This window comes from Chrysemys picta, chromosome 13, assembly GCF_011386835.1.
Source record: "Chrysemys picta bellii isolate R12L10 chromosome 13, ASM1138683v2, whole genome shotgun sequence".
Taxonomy (NCBI): domain Eukaryota; kingdom Metazoa; phylum Chordata; order Testudines; family Emydidae; genus Chrysemys; species Chrysemys picta.
Window position 1 is genome coordinate 11,565,623 of NC_088803.1, and position 17,005 is coordinate 11,582,627.

The 17,005-nt window shown below is 41.9% G+C and overlaps 1 protein-coding gene across 1 annotated transcript; it reads left to right on the forward strand.

The window, feature by feature from the left end:
* The first annotated feature begins 14,033 nt into the window (after window positions 1-14,033).
* Window positions 14,034-14,969, forward strand: LOC101944427 (olfactory receptor 10A7-like). The gene has a single exon (XM_005310394.1). It carries the CDS (start codon window positions 14,034-14,036, stop codon window positions 14,967-14,969), a length of 936 nt encoding a protein of 311 aa, XP_005310451.1.
* The last annotated feature ends 2,036 nt before the right edge of the window (window positions 14,970-17,005 follow it).

Sequence of the window (17,005 nt, forward strand, 5' to 3'; positions counted from 1 at the left end):
TTAAAAGAAGCAGTGAAAGGAAAATGGCCCAATTCTTTATTTTCTATACACTGTGGTTATTCTGTCAGGCAGTGAGCCAGTGTCCTTGTAGGAGGCACTATGTAGCACAGCTGTCATGGCCTCATGGAGAGGGATTTTACCATTGTAAGTAGGGAGGGGAAGGCCACTGGGATAATCCACTCCTGGAACTGGTGGGAAATGAATTTTTTCTGACATGAATAATTTTGATTCAAATATTCTCTTCACATTTTTTGCTGTTTTTTCAGGTATTCATTGAAAAACTGAAACATGAAAGTTTGGCAGGGGGAAGAGGTTGGTTTGTTTTCAGCAGCTAAACAAGTGAAAGAAAAATGTATTTTAGCAAGCCAAAATGTAAACTGATTTTCAGTTTGCAGCAGCCAAGAACTGGGTGTTCTTTCACAACGTTTTGATGGAGAATTTCCTCTGGGTTTATTTGCTCCACAGTCCTTCCCCTCTGACACTTCAGAGAGCTGACAGGTTGTTCTTCTGCAGGAATACCCGATGGGGGGTAACTCTGTAACTAATCTGCACCCTAGACATGAAGTTAGGGAGGGATGGCTAGCTCAGTTGTTTGATCATTGGTCTGCTAAACCCAGGGTTGTGATTTCAATTCTTGAGGGGGCACTTAGGGATCTGGGGCAAAATCAGTACTTGGTTCTGTTAGTGAAGGCAGGGAGCTAGACTTAATGACCTTTCAGGGTCCCTTCAAGCTCTGTGAGATAGGTAAAATCTCCATGTACTTGCATGATTCCATGTTTTTCCAAAAGCTCTGCTGTAGAAATTATTTTGGGGAAGTTCTCTGGCCTGTGTTATACAGGTCAGACTAGATGATCACAATGGTGTAGACCTGTCTTAACATCAGTAACTTGCCTCATTTCTGAATGGGTATGATCGGGAAGGTGAATGGAAGTTTAGGTTGTAAACAGGGGCTTGACAAGCAGCATGCTGGAGTCAGGATGTCATGCTAGCTAAGATAAGCTGCCACACCCTGATGCTAGGGACAATGGACAAGATAAACCAGGAATGGAAAGATCAGGTTCCACATGAACAGCACATGGACAGGGCATCTTATACAGGGAATGGTTCCAGCAAAGTAACCAAACTGATCCAAAACTGTGTGGTGTAACGTACAGCAAATTGAATGAAACGTGTAAATGTATGTAAAGGAAGAGGTTGTCTCTGTAACTTTGGAGGTGTGGTGTGCCCTATACTCATCCCTACACTTGATTTTGATCAACTCAGAGTAGCTGTGCTGTATGCCAGATAAAGGAACCTGAGTGATGAAATCTGGAGTCGAACTGAGAGCTTTGGATCCCAGAGAACTGGATGAAGTGTTCTCCCAGAAGTAGACAAGGTGTTATGGATAGGCTGAGTGGAAAAGGTCCCAGAGGGAATCCCAACAAAGGGTCCCTTTTGACTTGGAATCTATGAGTTATTGCCTAATCAAGTTACTTAGGCTGGGTTCAAAGGGAACATGTGATGGTTAAGGAGAAGATTGTCAATGGCAAATGAAATTTAATGTGGATAAATGTAAAGTAATGCACATTGGAAAAAATAACCCCAACTATACATACAAGATGATGGGGGCTAATTTAGCTACAACAAGTCAGGAAAAAGATCTTGGAGTCATCGTGGATAGTTCTCTGAAAATGTCCACGCAGTGTTCAGAGGAGGTCAAAAAAGCAAACAAGATGTTAGGAATCATTAAAAAGGGGATAGAGAATAAGACTGAGAATATATTATTGCCCTTATATAAATCAATGGTACACCCTCATCTCAAATACTGTGTACAGATGTGGTCTCCTCATCTCAAAAAAGATATACTGGCACTAGAAAAGGTTCAGAAAAGAGCAACTAAAATGATTAAGGGTTTGGAACGGGTCCCATATGAGGAGAGTTTAAAGAGCCTAGGACTCTTCAGCTTGGAAAAGAGGAGACTAAGGGGGGATATGATAGAAGTATATAAAATCATGAGTGATGTGGAGAAAGTGGATAAGGAAAAGTTATTTACTTATTCCCATAATACAAGAACTAGGGGTCATCAAATGAAATTAATAGGCAGCAGGTTTAAAACAAATAAAAGGAAGTTCTTCTTCACGCAGCGTACAGTCAACTTGTGGAACTCCTTACCTGAGAAGGTTGTGAAGGCTAGGACTATAACAGAGTTTAAAAGAAAACTGGATAAATTCATGGTGGTTAAATCCATTAATGACTATTAGCCAGGACGGGTAAGGAATGGTGTCCCTAGCCTCTGTCTGTCAGAGGATGGAGATGGATGGCAGGAGAGAGATCACTTGATCATTGCCTGTTAGGTTCACTCCCTCTGGGGCACCTGGCATTGGCCACTGTCGGTAGACAGGATACTGGGCTAGATGGACCTTTGGTCTGACCCGGTACGGCCTTTCTTATGTTCTTATGTTCTTAAAGCTGAATAATTGCAGTGTTGCGGTAGCAGTGTTGAATACAGAATATGAGAGAGACAAGGTGGACGAGGTAATATTATTTACTGGTGTTAATTGCCCATGTCATTTTAAGTTTCCTCCTGCAACATGAGTTTATTCCTCATGATGAACAATCTGCCCCACTGTGTGTTTAGCTGTAACACTCTGAGTAATTTCCCCGTACCTGAAGAAGAGCCCTGTGAAGTGTGAAAGCGTGTCCCTTCCACCAACAGAAGTTGGTCCAATGAAAGATATAACCTCACCCAACTTGTCCCTCTCAAAGATGGATAAGGTATTTGAGGAATGGGGCAGCCCATAGGAGGTTTTGAAAATCTCAGTGTGGAGGAGCAAAAGAAGTTCACATCTCCATACTGTTTCCTGGGTAAACACCAGAGGTGGTGAAAAGTGGGTACATATTTTCCATGAAAAATGTTGAATGGAATTAAAAAACAAAACAAAACATTTTTTCCCACCCAAAACCCCCAAATGCTTTGTGGAATTTTTCCAATTTTGCAATGAAAAACAAAAACTAGAAAATATTTTGCTTTTTGTTTAAAAAAACCTTGCACAAAACACTGCCACAAGAGGAGATGCTGCTGCCCTCCTCCACCAACCCAATCCAGTGGTTACAGCACTCACTAAGTGTGTGTGAGACCCAAGTTTGAATCCCCACTCTGCTAGGAATTGAATCTAGATCTCCTGTCTCAGAATCCTAATCACTAAACTATTGGGGATTCCAAAGCAGACTTTTCTCAGTCTCTCCTGTCAAAGCTGTTCCACATTATCTAACATAATTAAACAATCATTGGAGCAGGAACTTGAGTCTTTTACATCCCAGCTGAGTGCCTGAAACACCAGGCTATATAGTCAATCTGCTGTATTCTCCGGTCCAGTGTGAGATCGGGAAGTCCTATAAACCCAATTTAGCGACATTGAACCACAGAGAAGCTAAGTGACTTGCTTAATGTCACACGAGAAATTAAACACAGGTGTTTCAAGTGCCAGGTTAGCACCCAAACCACTGGAGCCTTGAATACCTCCCTCACTTCTGGTGTAGTATAGATGGCTTTCCACCTTGGGTTTCAACCCAAACCCGGCATCTTTTTTATATGATCCTCACACTTCCACCATTATCTGGATGAGAATGGGTTATTGCCTTTTGAAGTGAGCAAAAAACGTGGAATCGCTGCACAAATTGCATCAACCCACCCTTGGGGAGGCAGGGCTAGAACTATTGCCCCTCAGCTCCTAAAGCACAGAACTTGACCAATAGGGTTGCCAGGCATCCCGTTTTTGACAGGAACGCTCGGTTGAAAAGGGACCCTGGTGGCGCCATTTGGCATCGCCAACTGGACCATTAAAAGTCTGGTCGGTGGTGCAACTCCCAGAAGCAGCCACCAGGTCCTTGTGGCACATAGGTGGCCAGCGTGGCCCTCGTTCCCACAGGTGCCACATCGCAGCTCTCATTGGTCGCGGTTCCTGCTTCCTGGGAGCTGCAGTAAGCACATCAGGGACCATGCACCCCGATGGCCCTGCCCCAGTCCAGAGTCCCCTCCCACATCCAAACTCCATCCTGCAGCCTGTACCCCCAACACCCCAACTCCCTGCTCCAGTCCTGAGCCCCATTCTGCACCCCAAACCCCTCATCCCAGCACCACCCCAGAACCTGCACCCCCAGCTGGAGTCCTCACCCCTCCCAAACCCTGCACCCCTAATTTCTGGCCCCACCCAGAGCCTGCATCTCCAGCCCAGAGCCCATACCCCCCCAGCACCACAGCCTCCTGCCCCAGCCTGGAGCCTTCTCCCCCACCCCTCATCCCCCACCCCCACCCCAGAGCCCGTACCCCCAGCCAGTGAGAGAGGGTGGGAGAGAGTGAGTGACAGAGGGAGGGGGAATGAAGCGAGTGGGGGCGGGGGCCGTGTAGAAGGTGTGGTGAAGGTGCATCGTTGCTCATGTAGGTACACAGCCAGAGTACACTCCCACTGCCTCCACCTTGGCCATAGCCACCTTCCCTTCTACACTACTCATGCCCATGGCCACCCCCTTCCCAAATGAGGCCTCACTGTAATTGGGGAAGTGGTGGCAACTATTTCCATCTATCTGGAGCTGCGAACTCAGAGCCAGTGTTCTGCACCATGCCACCGTTTTTGGGGAGACCAGCCAAGGTCTCAGCGTAAAATTAGCTCCCTCTGGCTCTGGAAAGCCCCCACCTCAAAGGTCCATGATTCAGGGTTTTCCTGGAGCCGGTGTAATGCATCGGCTTTGCAAGTATGAGTTAGGGTGAGATGTTGCCCCCTAGTGGCTGATGACAGTAGATTTTGTGTTTCTTACAGGCACATGAATTTTGTGGTGGAAAGGACTGGCATTTTGGTGCTGAAGAACCCAGGGTTCTTAATCCCCTGTCTATATGTAACGCAGACACCTCCTGGGTGTGGTGTTGTGTCTCATCTAGTGGCCCCGAGACCACTTAAGAGATAAAAACTCTATAGCCTTAGCTAATAGCCAGTTGGCTCTTAGCTCATGCAGTAGAGGCTCATGCAGTAGAGGCTCATGCACTAAACTCCTGAGGCCGCAGGTTCCATCCCACCTGCTGACAACCAGGGTCTGTCACTCTTAGATATGTATTTGTGTAGTATTCATATCAATTGGGTTGTCTCATGAATATTAATCATCAGAAGACCATTAATCCCCCTGAGCTGTACCAGGTTGGCTGTGCAGAAATCAGGAAGAACAATGCACAGAAAAATACACAATAAACCACTTTACCCTAATCACACTCAGGTCCCTGAAGATGAGAGAGGAGAGGAATCAATCCCATTGACTCCAATGGAGTTACTACTGATTTGAAAGAGAGGGGAATCAGCTTACTTCTAATTTACAGCAGTGGAATTGACAACAAAATCAAATGAATGCTATTGTATTTAATTTCTATTTTGGATCAATCTGATTTCTTACTTTGTTTTCCAGATAAGACTCAAAAGCAATTAACCTGGAGCTCACCAGCAGAGAAGGACTTCAGAGTCACCCCTGACATGCATTAAAAGTAATAGGCCAGACTTCAGCTGGTCCTTCTGCTGATTTTAATGGTGTTATGCCAATTTACACCAGCTAAATATTTTCTTTGTTGTTGTGAATGTTGCAATGCTTCGCATTTCTTGTGTATCTGAATTAATGATTTGAGATTGTTGAAATAGGCTCAATTGAAATTATTTAATCTAAGATTATTAATCAGAGATTAGTACAGCACTAGAGAGAATATAGAAATAAATAGATACATTATCACCCTTTGTTGTCAGACTAAGAGTTGAATCTGTCTCTCTCCTGCACCTGGAAGAGCTGTGCAGTTTTCATTCCCTCCACTAAATTATCATATCAGTATCATTCTACAGGGTTTCAGACAAAGGAAACCTAGTTGCCAAGAATTTTCTCCCAGAAGCATATGTTGTGATGTCATTTCTATACAGTCTCAGTTTACCTGACTCATGTGAGAAGGCATGATTATTTACTACTGAGAGACCTAACAATTCCTGAAGGTAATATCTCTTAGTGGGTCTTGCTTACCCCACAATCATTCTTCCATGTTGATTTCCCCAACAGAAAACATCTGCTATAGCAATAATCTCTCATTAGTTTCCCTAGTCTATATATGCTTATGTTAGCATTTTACATATATGTTAAGAAGCTGGCTTCCAAGAATAGAATGGATAGCTCAGTGGTTTGAGCATTGGTCTGCTAAACCCAGGCTTGTGAGTTCAATCCTTGAGGGGACCCCTTAGAGATCTAGGGCAAAAATCAGTATTTGGTCCTGCTAGTGAAGGCAGGGGGCTGGACTCAATTACTTTTCAAGGTCCCTTCCAGCTCTATGAAATAGGTATATATCTCCATATATTAAAAGATGAGTATTGGAGGTTAAATTCATAACTTGCTAAACAGTAAAAATCATGGCCTGAACAGAGACATGGATTTACGGTTTATTACAACAATGTGTAACCCACTAAAACCCATCCCCCCAGCTTTTTTTCCTCTCTTCCCTCTCCCCCCGCCCATGACTAGAGAGGTGTTAACTGACCATTTCAGTTTGAACAAACCCTTGAAATATATGGTAACTCCTTATGCTAACCAATCTGTTCCATTTTACCTGTGACAATCTCAATCTCTTTCCCAGACCTGAAGAAGATCTCTGTGTAAGTTCAAAAGCTTGTTTCTCTCACCAACAGTACTTGTTTCAATAAAATATATTACCTCACCCATCTGTCTCTCTAATATCCTGGAACCAACAGAGCTACAACACTGCATATCTATCTATCTATCTATCTATCTATCTATCTATCTATCTATCTATCTATCTATCTATCTATCTATCTATCTAATGTTTTCTCTGCACATCTCCTTCTCTCTCAAACTGGACCTATTTTAATCTCTTATTAGTCCTTCTCTCTCCCTACTGATCTCTTCACTGTTTCCAAAACTTAAGTCAATTGGTTTATGCCCCCGTTTAAATGTATTTTTCCAGTTACACCTGAGACCAGTACTGACCTCATCTCACACCAATTTTGCTGTAGATTCAAATGAACAGTGGTTTGTTGAAGTTATTTATTTCATCCCCTCTGGAGTCAACATGGGGACATTTCTAACGGACAAACATCCTTTTTCTCATAAGACTGTCTTACAAGGGAAGTGTGTTTGAATCCAACCAACTCTATAATTAATGGGTGGTGGGAAATAATGACCAATGTTAAAAATATCAAAGAGGAAGGGTGGGGGAGAATTGAGAATCCAAATCCCTTTGGTGCTTGGAAATCTGAATTAGATAGATAGCGAGCAAAGACCAGGTGTATCAGGAGGGATGTATGGATGGATAGATAGAGTTTTTATAGTGTGCTCATCACCATAGTATATGAGCACTGAAGAACCCAGGGTTCTTATCCCCTGTGTATGTATTTGTGCAGTATATATAGTGATTGTGTTTTCTCAACAAATATGAATCATCAGCAGATTATGACGCCCCCCTCCCGTACTGGGTTGGCTGTGCAGAAATCAGGAAGAACAGTGCACAGAAAAGTACACAATAAACCACTTTGCCACAATCACACTTAGGTCCCTGAAGATGAGAGTGTGAGGCTTTGTACCTCGGGGGAACACCCTACACCCCCATGTTCATCTTTATAAAATGATTGTGTGGTATCCAATGGAAAGTTTGTCATGTTGGGTATCTTCGGAAGGCTCATGATGCACTGAGCATGGTTGTTATAGTGATGTTACAGTAATTGTTACAGTAATGTTATAGTAATGTTACACATTATAATTTCATGTATATAGTTATGAGGCCGAAAATGTATCCTCATGGCTTAAAGCAAACTCAGGCAATAACTCTCCAAGAGCAGAGAGGCCATTCACACCTCATCAGGGCAGGTATGGGATAAACCCAGCCCAGCTTCACAGGGACAAAGGACGCTGGCCTAGGCAGCAACAAAAGATTCTGTTGGACTTCGAGTGAGTCACGCCCCTTCCTTTGGTCAGTTTGGGACTGTGATGAGGTAATGCTCACCTGACTCTGAAGGTGGGGGGGCAAAGCCAAGAGGGAAGAAAGGACATGATAAAAGGGAGAGATGTTTGCCATGCTCTTCCTCTCTCTTCCACCTCCATCTACAGACATCACCACCAAACGACTGAAGCACTGACCAAAGGGGAGAGCCTGGCTGAAGGGCAACCAGACAGCCTGTGGTGAGAAGCATCTAAGTTTGTAAGGGCACTGAAAGTGTTAACGTCAGCTTAGAATGCATTTTGCTTTTATTTCATTTGACCAAATCTGACTTTGTTATGCTTTGACTTATAATCACTTAAAATTTATCTTTGTAGTTAACAAATCTGTTTGTTTATTCTACCTGAAGCAATGGGTTTGGTTTGAAGCATGTCAGAGTCTCCCCTTGGGATAACAAGCCTGGTACATATCATTTTCTTTGTTAAATTGAAGAACTCATATAAGCTTGCAGCGTCCAGCAGGCATAACTGGACACTGAAAGACGGAGTTCCTAGGGTTGTGTCTGGGACCAGAGATATTGGCTAGTGTCATTCAGTTGCACAACCCAGGGAGCAGCTTACATGCTACAGGCTGTGCGTGAACAACTCAGGAGTGGGGGTTCTCACAGCAGAGCAGGGTAAGGCTGGCTCCCAGAGTCAAGGATTGGAGTGACCTAGCAGATCACCGGTCCAGATAACACCAGAGGGGAACATCACAGAGAGAGAGAGCGGAATCAGTTCCATTGTCTCCAATGGAGTTACTCCTGGTTTACATCAGGGTGAAAGAGAGAGGAATCAGCTTACTTCTGATTTACACCCGTGCAAGTGAGAACAAAGTTAAACAAATGCCATTGTATTTAATTTCTATTTTGGATCAATCTGATTTCTTACTTTGTTTTCCATATGAGACTCAGAAGCAATTAACCTGGAGCTCGCCAGCAGAGAAGGACTTCAGAGTCACCCCTGACATGCATTAAGAGTAATAGGCCAGACTTCAGCTGGTCCTTCTGCTGATTTTAATGGAGTTATGCCAATTTACACCAGCTAAATATCTGGTTTGTTGTTGTGACCATTGCAAAGCTTAAGGATGAACCTGGCTGAACTGGGTATCGTCTTGTAGGAATCTTTAGCAGAGTTTGCAAATAATGAAGGAGTTTTACTCACTAGGTTTTCAAACATATCGTATGCACCACACTCAGTTTGATCATTCTTGGTGCCATGAATGAGGGATTATGAAGATCAGAATTCACTCATGAGGGGTAGGAGAATTTCCATAATTTTCTGTTAATGCCATGAGCTGTTAAGCTTCCATTCCTGCATCAGTACATAATACTCATGAGGCACTCCAGCTGGCAGCCAGATGATGATTTATAGGTTCATAGATTCATATATTCTAAGGCCAGAAGGGACCATTTTGATCTCCTATATAACACAGGCCAGAGAACTGCCCCAAATTAATTGCTAGAACAGATCTTTTAGAAAAAAACGTCCAATCTTGATTTAAAAATTGCCAGTGATGGGAAATCTACCATGAACTTTTGTAAATTGTTCCAATGATTAACAACATAAGAACAGCCAGATTGGGTCAGAACAATGGTCCATCTACCCCAGTAACCTGTTTTCCAACAGTGGCCAATGCCAGGTACTTCTGAGGGAATGAACAGAACAGGTAATCATCAACTGATTCTATCCTTGAATGGCTAATTATTCTCACCATTAAAAAAGATTCAAATCACTCTGAGTCAGTGTCCTGTCCTCTTCATTATTTACTAATAAAAATAAATAGTACCTAGACATATATCTGAAATACACCACTATTTTAGATTTCTGTTGTCTATGGCCACCATATCGGCAAACAGATGTAGGCCTCAGCCCTGACAAATGCAAACCAGATACCCAAACCCCTCTCCCTTCAGTCCCCTTCCTTCTGCATAAACAAAGATAATAGTCCAGATTCAGCTTGGTTGAATGGATACAATACCAGATACTTCAATTTAGCCTAGTGATTATGGGATTAAAACTTTTATAAGTCTTGTGTTTTTATGTTTGCTCAATCAGACACAATCTGCAGCTTGGAGAACAGCAACACAAGTGGCACAAGGCTTCACTGCTGTTGTGTCACTGTTGCGTGACTTTGCAACTGCAAGCCAGATACTTTTCTCACTTCCCAGGGTGAAAAACTCACAGAGCTGTGTTAGCTGGGGTCTGCTGGTATTAGTGAGAGCAGATTGGAGGCCTTTTATCACAAGGCTTTCTTGTTTGGTTTTGATTTGGTTGAAGAATGCTTGAGGGACTGGTTCCCTTGACTATAACTAACATCATTAAAATACCCCTGCCTGATACCTACAAAGTCCCATGGAGTCAGTGCAGTTTCCTTCATAGATCAGGTAAGGAATTTGTTTTTCACAGGATACATTGTCAATGAGATAATTTGCCAAAGAATGGTGCATTATCAGGAATGCTATCCTGGTCATTTGTTGGCCACCATCTGACTCTGCTGTGTTAGCGGTTCTGATACACTTACTCATGTCGAGTAGCCTCTTTACTTCTCCATCAGCTTCAGTGGAGCTTCTTGTGAAGTAAGGCACTCTTCATGAAGAATAAGGGTATCAGAATTTGGTCCAGTAGGAACAGTTCTGCTTTCCGTTTCACTGGCTTAACCCAGGATCTAACTAAAATGACATCCATGGAAGATTGAGACACATCTTATGGGCCCATCTATAAATATGAATACATGCTTAGATGTTTTAATAAAAAGTTAATCAATTGTTTTAGATGGTTATAGAGCACAACAAGTTGCTCAGAAGAATGGGGATAACTAGATTTGGCTAGAGATCAATTCCACTTCGTGAAGACATTTGAGGTTTCCAAAAAACATTTCATTTGGCTTTGGAACAAAACCCAAACTTTTTGAAAGATTTTGTGAAACAGAATTTTGTTGAAACATCTTTTTTTGGTTCTTCCTCTCTCTCTCTGACATTTTTCAATGACAAAAGTGTCATTGAAATCAATAAGTCACCATGAAACTTTTTGGTTTCCACAAAACCATCTAGAAATGTTTAATTAAAAATGTTCCGACCACTGCTATTTATAATCATCTGCAACATTTTCTTGTGCTTATAGCCACCTGTAACTCATGCTACCTAGTCCAGAATATGCTTATGATATCTGCCAATCATTCACAAAACCTTTATAAATAATCGCTAAATGGAAAGCTTACTGTACAGTGTAACAAAAAATATGAGATTTTTGTGATTGTATAACACAATATTAATACTGGATTTAATATACAGTCTTTACAAAGAGGCAAAAGAAGGGATGGAATTTGCTATCTTTGCCCTAATACTCATCGTACATAAGTTTTCTGGTAGATTAGCTTTCCACAGTATCTATCTATCTATCCATCCTCTTTCTTTATACTGCACCTCTCTCCATACTATGCAAGTGCTTTATAGAGATGTGTCCTGGATGGCTAAAGAGTTGCTTTGCCTGTTCATCTGATGTTGGCTACTGCCACTAGGAGAGAAAAGGGAAGCTTTGTCCAACAATAGGACATTACCTCTGGTTCAGCCTTTCTCAATCTGCCATAAGGTGGTCCAGCGTATCTTACTGTGCAAGCAGAGAACCATGACTCCAGCCTGAAACTGAGAACAATCACCTCCCAAGAATCAATGACATATGATCTGCACCGGCTGCCTATTGGTTTCTGAGTTGATTTTAAAATTTTGGACTTGTCCTATAAAGCCCTAAATGGCCTGGGAGCTGCTTGTGTAAGAGATGTCTTTATTCCTATGACATACGTCCAGAATTGGAGTCATGGAAGGATCCTGAAGGGACATAAGAAAGAGAGAGGGGATGTCTAGTATGGTCAGAACGTTTTTTGACAAAATGAAATTTTAACAAAATATGATATTTTGTCAAAACTGAAATGTTTTACTGGGAGGTATCAGTTTCCACAAAAGGGTTGTCCACATTGGAGCTGTAATTTCCATCTCGGGTAGACATACCTGTGCTAGCTCTGATCAGCATAGCATGCTAAAAAAAGAAGTGTAGACACAATGGCATGAGAAAGGTGTACCTGCTTGGGAGCCTAGGTATGTACTCAGGTAGCTAGTCCCTCATGCCACCACTTTAGCTTGCTAGCTTGAACAGAGCTAACATGTGTATGTCTCCTTGAGATGAAAATTATGCCTTCCAGCACCAGTGTAGACAAACTCAAAATGTTCATTGGGAAGGTTTTTATGGTTCAGAGTTCTCTGTCCCTTCAGAGAGGGACCCAAATTGATACACTCAGGTTTTCATACTGAAAATGGACATTCTGACACAATTCTGTTTCCTGAAAACATTTGAATGTTTTAATTTTCAGCCCAATGCAGAGAGAAAATAAAAGTTGAACCCTCAAAAGTTGCTGTGAAATGAAATTCTCATCTTCCGGTCCACTCTAATGGCTGGCATGACATTCTCCATTGGAATCCCTGAATTTTTAGAATTCCCTTCCTCCCCTGGTTCATAACAGTCCCAGTTTGTCAGACTTCTAGTCATATGGCACTGTTCACCTTTTGTCTCTTGCCCAAAGAAAAATGAGTGTTGGATTGGGCTGGGTAGCAGTATTGTAAGACTATGGTGAGGAGTTCTCTCGATTAACTCTTGTTATGTTTATGCTGTTGCTGGGTTGATTGAATTGATCTGGGAGACCTGTTCAGTCTCTGTGTTTATTAGCAGTGCTGGCCTTTATATTTATAAATTGGGATTTTCAACAGAAAATCAAATTTTTGATGAATCAATGATTTTCACAGAAAGTGTCAGTTTCCCTCAAACTTTTTCAATTTTTCCTCAGAAAACCCCAAAATTTCAGCCAAAAACTGGAAAAATTGGGGTTTTCAGATGAAAGGATTTTTGTTTTGTTTTTTATTTTTGGAAGTTTTCAACTGGAAATGTTTAGTTTTAAACTGTTTTGAGCTGAAAATGTGTGCACTACTAGTATTAGTAGTAGTAGTACATAATTCCACTAGAGATGGTTGAAAAATGGAATTTCCATTTCATGGGAAATTCCAACATTGCAAAATTTGTTTTCATTCTTAATTCGAATAAAAAGTCAAAATTTCCATAGAATGGGAAAGTTAAATGAAACATTTTTATTTCATTGAAATGAAAGCTTTCGACATGATTGAAACAAAATCAGAAAGTCAAAACCATTCATTTAGACTTTTTACCAATGAAAAAATTGTTAAAATCAATACATTCCTGTGAAATGTTTTCATGCTGATGAAAATGTATCTTCCGATGGAGAGCTGCCCTATTGAAAAATTTTCAACCAACTTTAATTTTCACCATTTAGGACAAAAGCTAAGAAATAAAAGTGCATTTGTAATTTAATATTGTTTTCCTGCACAAAACTGAAGTCAATTTATCAGAATTTGGAGTCTTTGAATTAAGATTGAGAGTTTATCTTAAAGTTCTTCCAGCTGACCTGCAACTTTTTCCTGTTGATGCAGGAATCATTGGATGAAATTCTCTGTCCTGTGTTATGATCCCCATGTTGTTTTCTAGCCTTAACGTCTATCATGATGTGAATTTTTGGTGACACTTTTATAATGTTTTCCAACATTTCTAATTTACATAAAACATATGCGAATAAACATCAGGACTGTAGAAGAAATGAAAATAACAAAAAATAATTTCTTATTTTCATATTAGGATGGAATTTTTCAAAGAAGCATAAGAGAGTCAGGCACTTGAAATGCAATGGAAGTCAAGTGCCTAACTCCCTTAGCTCAGTAACTCCCTTAGGATACTTTGAAAATCCCAGGTTTACTAGTTATTTTTATGGATCAGCTTTGTCTTCCTCAATCATGAGGATTTAAGAAGATGACATTACTCAGGCTGGTGAAACCTGTCTCCTTATGTCCTACCAATCAATACTGTAACCATAACACAGTGCCCAGTAACGAGCCCACAGGTTCATTGAATTTAATGGGAACTTGAGGCAATGTTGATTACTATCTTTGCACAGGTACAAGGCTAATGCTGAGGAGACCACAACCGAAAGGATGCCAGGGAATCACACAGATGCCTTCAGATTCATTCTCCTAGGATTCTCTGACCATCCCCAGCTGCACCTGCTATTCTTCTCCATGTTCCTCGCAACCTACATGATGACCCTCACTGGGAACCTTCTCATCTTAACCATCACCATGGCAGATGCTGCTCTTCACACCCCCATGTATTTTTTTCTCAAGGTCCTGTCCATCCTGGAGATCTGCTACACCTCAGTCACAGTCCCCAAGATGTTGGTGAACCTCCTGTCCGGGGATAAAAGCATCTCCTTCCTTGGCTGTGCCACACAGATGTATTTCTTTGTGGCCTTAGGGGGTGTGGAATGCTTTCTGCTGGCTGCCATGGCTTATGACCGATACGTGGCCATATGCCACCCTCTGCATTATCCGAGCATCATGAACCACACAAAGTGCATGGGGCTGGCCTCTGGCTCATGGCTCAGTGGTCTGGTTGGATCACTGGGCCACGTTATAATCATATTCAACTTGCATTTCTGTGTTTCCCATGAAATCAACCACTTCTTCTGTGACATCACCCCAGTGCTGAAGCTGGCCTGTGGCGTCACCTTCCTGAATAAAGTGGTTATCTTCACCATTCTCCTGATTTTCATCCCCTTGCCCTTCATTCTCATCCTGGTCTCCTACCTACTCATCATCTTCACCATCCTGAAGATACCGTCAGTTCAGGGCAGGGATAAAGCTTTCTCCACCTGTTCCTCCCATCTCATTGTGGTGACTCTCTTCTACGGGACAGGAATCATTAACTATCTGCACCCTAGTTCTACTTCTGTGTCAGGGATGGGGAAAATACTTTCTCTTTCCTACTCTGTCATCACTCCCATGTTGAACCCCATTACATACAGCCTGAGGAACAAGGAAGTGAGAGATGCTCTGAAGAGAACAATCATCAGGAAATGTTTTCTTAACTAAAGAAAATTACTTTACTATCAATATAATTCTGGAAAATGGGTAGTGTGTAAAGGGCTCAGAGACTGACCTGGTATTTATACAACAGGCATCAGGAACTGAATTTCCAACAAAGCCTTACTATTGTAGTTGTAGCTGTGTTGGGTTGTCCCAGGATTTGTGAGAGAGGAGGTCAGGGAGAAGGTCTTTTATTGGACCAAACTTTTGTTGGTGGAAGAGACAAGCTTTTGAGATTCACAGAGTTCTTCTTTAGGTCTGGAGAAGGTAACGCGAGTGTCCAACCTAAATATATGTTGGTACAGGTATAGGCCTGGTACAGAGTACTTACGCAAACACTTCCTGATATTAAGTGGTACCAGAACATCCCATTATTAAGGATGGTACAAAAACATTCCCCAAGGATAACAGGAACATACTGACCCTTCCTAAAAGATAATGTCAGTATGACAGTACATAATAAAGATGTTTTGACTGAACGAAGGGGGCAGTAACTAACTATGTTGAAGGGGCAGTACTAACTTGTTTCTATTGTGGTATAAAAATGTATTTCAAATGTATTGTCTAGCCTAGGGAGGAATGGAAAGTCCCAACATTCACTGAGCTGGTCCATTGTTATGGGCACACATGTATTAGTGGTCCGGTAGAGTCTGCAGGATACTAGTACTGTGCTTCATTGGCAATTAACCTGGCTGTGTGCCTTCATCCCTTAACATATCATGTGGTCATTGGGTGGTTTGCTCAAGGTCTGCCATGCCAGCTGTCTGCTCAGGGCTGGGATGGCACACAGAGGGAACACACACATGCAGCAAAACATCTATCAACATCTAACCACAGTTGGTACACAACTGATTGACTGTACTCAAAGAGTAGTTATCAATGATTTTCTGTCAAACTGGGAGGGCATATCTAGTGGGATATGCAGGGTTCAGTCCTGGGTCTAGTATAGTCAATATTTTCATTAATGACTTGGATAATAGAGTGGAGACTATGTTTATAAAATTTGCAGATGACATGAAGCTGCGAGGCATTGTAAGCTCTTTGGAGGACAGGATTACAATTCAAAACAACTTTGAAAAATTAGAGAACTGGTTTGAAATCAATAAGATGAAATTCAATAAAGAAAAGTGCAAAGTACTACACTTAGGAAAATGGGGAATAACTGGAGAGGTGGTAGTACTGCTGACAAGGATCTGGAGGTTCCAATGGATCACAAATTGAATATGAGCCAACAATGCAATGCCGTTGTGAAAAAGGTTACTATCATTCTGGGGTGCATGATTGACAGGGGCGTATGTAAGTTTTGGGAGGTAAAGATCCTGCTCTCCTGGACACTGGTGAGACCTCAGCTGGAGTACTGTGTCCCTTTATGGTCACCACACTTTAGGAAAGATGTGGATGAATTGGAGAGAGTTTCAAGGAGAGCAACAAAAAAACATTTAAAACACCTGTCCTAAGAGGAAAGGTTAAAAAAACTGGCCATGTTCTTTTGAGAAAAGAAAACTGAAGGAGGACCTGATAACACTCTTCAAATATGTTAAGGGCTGCCATAAAGCTGATGGTGATCAATTGCTTTTCATGTCCACTAAAGACAGGACAAGAGGTAATGCGCTTAATCTGTAGCAAGGCAGATTAAGGTTAAATATTAGGAAAAGCTTTCTAACTCTAAGGGTAGTTCAGCACTGGAACAGGTGACCTAGGGAGGCTGTGGAATCTCCATCACTGGAGGTTTTTTCTGCACAGGTTGGACACAGGGAGGGTCTAGGGCTACTTGGTCCTGTGTGCGGGGGCTGGACTTGATGATCTTTTCAGGTTTTTTTCAGCCCTACATTTTTATGAAAATGCCAGGGGGATCTGGGTTTTGAACTCCCTGCGGGCTTGTCTACACTTACTGGGGGATCGACATGAGGCAATCAATGCATCAGTGGTCGATTTAGTGGGTCTAGTGAAAACCAACTAAATTGACTGCAGATCACTCTACCGTTGACTCCTGTACTCCACCAGAAGGAGAAGAGTAAGGGGAGTCGATATAGCATAGTGCG